The 6,574-nt window shown below is 36.8% G+C and overlaps 1 protein-coding gene across 1 annotated transcript in view; it reads right to left on the bottom strand.

Moving 5' to 3' along the window:
• Positions 1 to 437: 437 nt before the first annotated feature.
• Positions 438 to 6,574, bottom strand: part of LOC139987915 (uncharacterized) — a 456,615-nt gene continuing 450,478 nt past the window's right edge. The window contains exon 5 of the mRNA XM_072004735.1: positions 438 to 1,630. Coding sequence (XP_071860836.1) covers positions 1,568 to 1,630 — 63 coding nt within the window. The 3' untranslated portion in view covers positions 438 to 1,567. The remainder of the gene's footprint in view (positions 1,631 to 6,574) is intronic.

Genomic DNA, 6,574 nt, shown 5'->3' with positions numbered 1-6,574 from the left:
AAACCTAAATACCGACAGGCCGAAAGAGTCGGGAAACTTCAATGGGCCAAGCGACTCATCAATGCGTCGTCGGTCGAATTCAGTCGAATAGTTACGAGGAAGGCGTACGTGGCCATAATCGCGGATGGTTACGGAACGCGTACTTGGTGGAGGTATGAGAAGACGACAAAGGGATGCTTAAGGGAGAGCGACGAATTAATCGGCAGTCGTTAACTGAGAGTCGAGTTGTGAGGAGTTAGTTGTGAGTCGAGAGTTGAGTTGAGAGAGTTGTAGAGAGAGAGAGGGAGAGAGAGTTGCCGAATTGTTATGAGTTGTAAATTATTAGCTGTGTTATTATTATTACTATATAAAATTATTAATTTACGTATACTTTAAATGTTTTCTATCCGCCCCGTATGTTCCTTTGACGTAGCGGTTTGCTACGCTTCGATGGTTTGCTAAACATACTTTGTACTCCTCGAATGCGACCTCGTAAGATACAATTCTTTATAAATATCAGATGGCCGTCGAGAGATCTTACGGCACTGCGGTCAAATATTTTTACTATCTCCTGTTCTTTTTGCTCGCCGCAAAACCAAGAATTGTTTCACGCCAGAAAGGTCAATCCAAATTTCTGTGAGGCTCGTTCGTGCCTGGAATGATAAAGATATTTCCTTCAATTTTCCACAGAATTTTTACTTCAATTTTCAAAGATGTCGAAGACATAAAGCGGTCGGGAAACACTTTATTATATCCTGCGCGTTATTGAAACTGCTATGTACCAGACATAATGATTCATAGTATTTGAACACTTAACACAATAAATTTTTATGAACATTTATATTATGCGTCTTACATGAAACTTTTTAACGCAATGAGACGGGATTATCGTAATTAGATTGGCAAAATTTGAAACCAATCCAGAAATGTACATAGAAGTTACGAGACATGTACTGCAAACACACACTCAGTAATAAATTAGTATACAACATGAATAATGATTTTGAACAGTTAGTTAGTGTTAAATATGGTGTCTGTAAATATCGTGTCTTATTAATATAATTTACTATCCATGCACTTTGTTGATACAGTATCTGTGGTGATAATATTCTTTCTTAATTATCACTAAATTACAATTCTCATCCATTTCCTTAGTCGTGTTTATAAAAATATGAATTTACATTGAAATCTGCAGTCCAATATAAAGTAGGATCGTATCATAGAAGTACAGAATTCTGAACGTTCGAAGATTTTCCGTTACATACTCGTTGCCATTATTTCTTTGCTATTCCAGAAATGTAAGAAACATAGAAGGAAAGGAAGAAGAAAGAGAAACGAAAAGAGAGAAGAAAGATTAAAAGAAAGAATAAAAAAAGTGCAATCAAAGCAATGTGTCTCAAGAGGAAAATTAGGGATCGACTTGTCGTTCGATTAACCATTTTCTCTGATTTCCTGGATCGCTATTCTCTTTTTGATTCCTCGCCCCGCATTGTGGCAATTACCGGCGAGCTGGGAAGCAATGCAGTTAACCAAACAAAAGGCCGTTAAAGCCACCCTCGATATCTGCACCTCTGCTTCCTCTTCTCGTTTATTCCGTTCCAATTTCTCCTTTCAGCTCCGTCAGATATTTCGGTTGATTCTTGTTTTGTACCTTTCAACAGAATGGTATCAGCAACCATTGTCTGTGATTACAGTGATTTTGTGTAAAAGCCATAAAAAGACAATAAAATCATCCTTTGCATATTCCACCTATCATTAATGAAAAACTGTATTTAGATGGCTGCGCGTCCGTTAAATCTTATTGTATGCTGCTTTAATAACGCGAAATGGAATGGCATGGAAGAATTTTAGTGGAAGATGTGGAATAATACCAAATACGGATTTCAATAATTTCATTCATCGACATACACAGCATTGCACGGTCGTCTAACGACGGTCTGAGACATTAAACGCTGTTTCTTACTAATTTAAGTGTTTTATCAACCGCCGTTGAGTCTGTGTCGCGTTCCACAGATAATGATAACGTGATATGAAAAAATCTTGTCATATATTCTAAACTCGTACGTGTAGAATCCACTCCCTTGTCGATTGTACCAGGATTCCTGAGATACTCTGCATAATTAGCGTACAGTTAATCCATTTTCCGATTTAAACAGCTGCGACTCGATTCATCGATCACTCTCTAACCTGCTTTACTACCAACAGGCATCGGTGTCAGACAAAACCATGATGTACACCACTCCAGAGTAACGAGGCTACGTTACAGCAGAACTTGTGTGTCAGAAACAAACGAATTGCAAATACCAGTCAATTTTGGCTGGCCGATGACCTGTTAGCGGACAGAGAAAGCAGCATCGGATTGGGAAAAAGAAAAACACGTCGATACGCTATCTCGAAGAACAAAGCGTATACGACGACGCTAATCTCGTTGCGAACTCTTCAACTATCCCCGAAACGCTCGCAGCGCTCAAAGATACTCTCGTTAACGGAACCGAACTCGATCAGCGTAGCATGGGCTCGAGTCGGGCAAAACGGTGGGATAGAGGAAAAAAGGCAGATCCACCGAGGCAATGTTAAACGAGGAGGGAACGTTGCAAATTGATTAACCGACTGATTCGCGGAAATGAAAGCGAACACAGAGCCTGGAAACACAATGGGGGGAGTACGGATCGCGTATCAAGTGGACTCGAGACACTCAAGGGTTAAATGGATCGGCCCGTATGAAGCCGGCTAGCGAGTTAGGAAGGGAAAGCAACGGCGGTCAAAGCGACGCTCGCTTATCTCGCTGGTTATTCAATTATGACAATTTGCTGGAAGGGAGGCTGGTACGTTCCATGCGCCGGCTCACTTTGTACTGGCGGCGGAGGCCGTTTCGCGATAAATTGAGCTCTCAAGGAGGTCTGCGATCGCCGTATATACGTGAATCGGTGTGGAAAAGGTGAATAGGCTTGCAGCAGTTCCGCTGCCACTGCTTTAGAAAGGACAACGATGGTGTGTGTCCCTTTTTCTGTCCTCTTCTACTCCTGCTCCTCTATACTTTCGTTCATCTTCTTCGTGATCATGCTCACGCTTCGTGATCTCATTCGCTCTTTCTCATCCCTATGTACGACAATTCACGCACATATACCTGCACGCATACAGGGCCGAGTGCTCGATATGCAAAATCGCTGAATACGGCCGTAAAACGCAGGCGGCGTGTATGCCAATATGGCGAGCATGCCTGCCACGCTTTTCTCTCGTTCCCTCTGCTATACGAATCGGCGAGCACCAGGAAAATCGAGATATGAACGTTAACGTTACGCCCAAAATGTTCGTCGAAGCTTTTCGCTGCCTCTTTCGTGTCACCAACCACCAGTGTCGGTGGCCAGCTTCCCTTCGTTCATAGGAACCAGAGTTAAATTACGACAAGGCGCGTTTAGCTTTTCTTGCTTTATCTGAAATCATTCATTCTCCGAGCTGCACTCTAGATTGCTCGCCAGGCTGGCAATATTTTTCTTTTTTTTGGAATTGAGAAGTTCTCTTGAAAAGGGAGCCTATGGTACATGTACACTCCCGCTTAAAAGATTAGTAATTAATTATGTAGAAATTATGTAGAAATGACACTTATAATGTTTTTATTTGTATACACAAACATACTAGCTTTTAATGAAATTTTCGTATATCCTCTGCCGTCTTGAAACTATGGCTTGATCCCAGTTGCGAAAGAAGTATTTCAATTATCCGTTTCTTGTAGAAATTTTCAAATAAGTGTACAAGTCCAAAGAAATGAACGAATGAAATCCAAAACTCTTTGACTAAACTAGTCTTCATCTCCATTCGATAAGAGAAGATTCTTGTTAACGTGTTTCTATACTTACTTAAATGGTTGTTGCATTTAAACGTTAATTATAGACAATAGAATAAAACGTGTAAAGATAAAATTCGTGCGGGAAATATCAGAAAATATGTACGCCCCGTTTAATTTTGTATCGTGAAAGCTAAAGAGCTTTTAAGTAAATAAGTAAGAGAAGTTAGTATTCCTCGATAAGAAACAAATAACGGAGATAAACAAATAACAGATGTTTCATTTATTCAGTGGAATACTGAGAAAGTTATTGAATATTTTTCCAAATTTCATGTTGACGGCGTATGATATTTTTCTTTGTTTGCTCTCTTTTTTATGCCATTCTTTTAAATCGAAGATAGGATAAGAAATTACTATATCTTCCGCGTAATTTTTAAATGCAATATAGGAACAGAAAAATCCGAGTGATGAACTGAAGAAAAATAAATTGAAAATTGCGAATCACTAAAAGTACTACTGCATGATACAAAGATACTTATAATTACACTTAATTAATTAATAAATGCTATAATGAAGACGACGATGTATAAATACTTTCCGTAACCATCGTATGTAAATTTCCAGATTTTTCTTCTCTCTGCAGATTTTCTCCCATTTGAGAATGCCGCGCGTTGTCTTAAGATCCTCAGGAAGAATTTCCAGCGATCAAGTCACATTCTAGTCGGAATGTCTCATTTCTCGAGGCGAACCCAAGTTCCACGTGTCGGTACGAACAATCTGCTGTAACAGTCGAAATGGATCGACATTTGCAAATGATTGAATTTAAATTATGGACACGACGATAGACGAAGACGGGGTTGAAAGTGGTTGGGGGTCAGATTCGGTTCCCCGATCCCACCCCGTAACGAACCGAATTCTTTCCTCGTTACTTCGTACATCTCGTTACGGAGATGGGACGCGGCTACGCCGCGATTTTCCGCGATCAAGAATTCCTCGCGTGCTTTTGGACAATAAAGTGTGATTAAATTCGAATTTCAAATGGTACAGAGATCGGGCAGAAACTTAAGGAAGTTGCCACTTTCTTCCTTTTTTACCCCTTTTCTTTTCTCTTTTCCGTTGGATTCGTTTGATCGTCATATCGTCGATTCCTTCTGCTGTAATAGTATTACTCGCTGGCAAATAATTTCGATTAAATCTCAGTTGATAAATCCTTCGTGATATACTATATCGCTGGATTATTAGATTCAGAAAATTGGTCAAAGTTGATTGATTTTACTGATTTATATTACAGTTCGTAACGTAAAAATATTTATTCTTTTGCAAGATTATTTTAATTCTGATTATTATACGTAATTATAATTAAAAATGAATATTATGTATAATGTATGTATAAATGTATAATTAATATATTATACTTACTACTAATGTTCTGAAATATTTTTCAACAGAATATTTTATATTGAGAACACCAAATGATCGGAATAAAAAATTCATTCCTCGGATGTACGTCGCGCAAGATATCGTAAATGTTAATAGTAAATTTTCATACTCTTTGTCAATGAACGAACGTCCTCAATCACAATCTTCTGTTCATATTACGTTACAATGTTCTGTAGGAAGAACACTTATTTATATTAAAATTAGCAGCGTAAAGACACAAAGAAATAAATAAAAGTCACTTCATAGTTATTTTATTAGATAAACGAATATGTTTCATCAGTCTACATACTTATTTATGAAATTTATAATAATTCGAGAATTTAATTTACTTAGAACGTACTCTGTATGACAATTACACTAGTATAACATGCACTTGCATACAAAAATATCAGTTCTGTCTGTTCGAATGACGTTTATTGAGATTCTAAAAACAATAATAAAATCTTTAATATGAAGCAAAGAAATGAATAATTTTGAAAGATGTATATAAAGATGACTTGGTATCTGTAGCTATTTTTCCGCATAAATTTGTAACTTTCAAAACAGGAACACTAGGAAATTTAAGACTACGTTTTTGTTTCCGAAATACGATAGCTTTGCGTTGTACATGCACTTCGAGATTGACGTACAAAATGGATTAAATATCAAAGAACATTATCAACAATCTTATCTGTAGTACGTTAGGTGATGTAAGAAAATATTTTTATAAAGTGTCGCCTTATCGATACCATTATCATCAATATCGGTACCTTCAGTTTCTTGATACATTTCTTCTATTATTCTTCAAATTTTGTCGGGATTTCAAAATTTACTGATTGATGATACATGATGCAATTCACATATATTAATTCCACGTAAATCGAACAAGGTTTATCAAAGATAACTTATCTGTATACGTTTGTATATTTATTAAATTTTCGATAACTACATAATGAAATTAAATTAGAAAAGAAACAAAAATAAAATTTTATCATTATACCAACTAACTTATGTTAAAACTTTCGCTATGGAAAGGTAGCCGAATAAAAAATTGAATTTCGATCAGCATCTTAAGTTTATGTTTTCTAAAATCTCGACAAAACATGGACAAATTACACATTTTTCACGTGCGCTTGCTTGTAACTGTCTATTTAATACATTGCGCAGTCTATCATTCACGGTCTACATACGTAATACTTGTTTTTAAAATGACCTAATGTGAAATAAATAATTGATAACAATTCCATTCGACTCAGTAATAGAATAACAAAACAGTTGATCTTGCTTTGTAAATTATCGTTGCTGATAAAAGATAAATTATGGTTGTACAATTTGGCTCGATATTTCTATTACGAATTATGTGTATAACTGTGTAAAGACAGAAACGAAGAA

The sequence above is a fragment of the Bombus fervidus genome, chromosome 6 (assembly GCF_041682495.2).
Source record: "Bombus fervidus isolate BK054 chromosome 6, iyBomFerv1, whole genome shotgun sequence".
NCBI classification, from domain to species: Eukaryota; Metazoa; Arthropoda; class Insecta; order Hymenoptera; family Apidae; genus Bombus; species Bombus fervidus.
The sequence above is the reverse complement of the archived record's forward strand: the minus strand, read 5'-3'. Positions and strand labels throughout refer to the sequence as shown.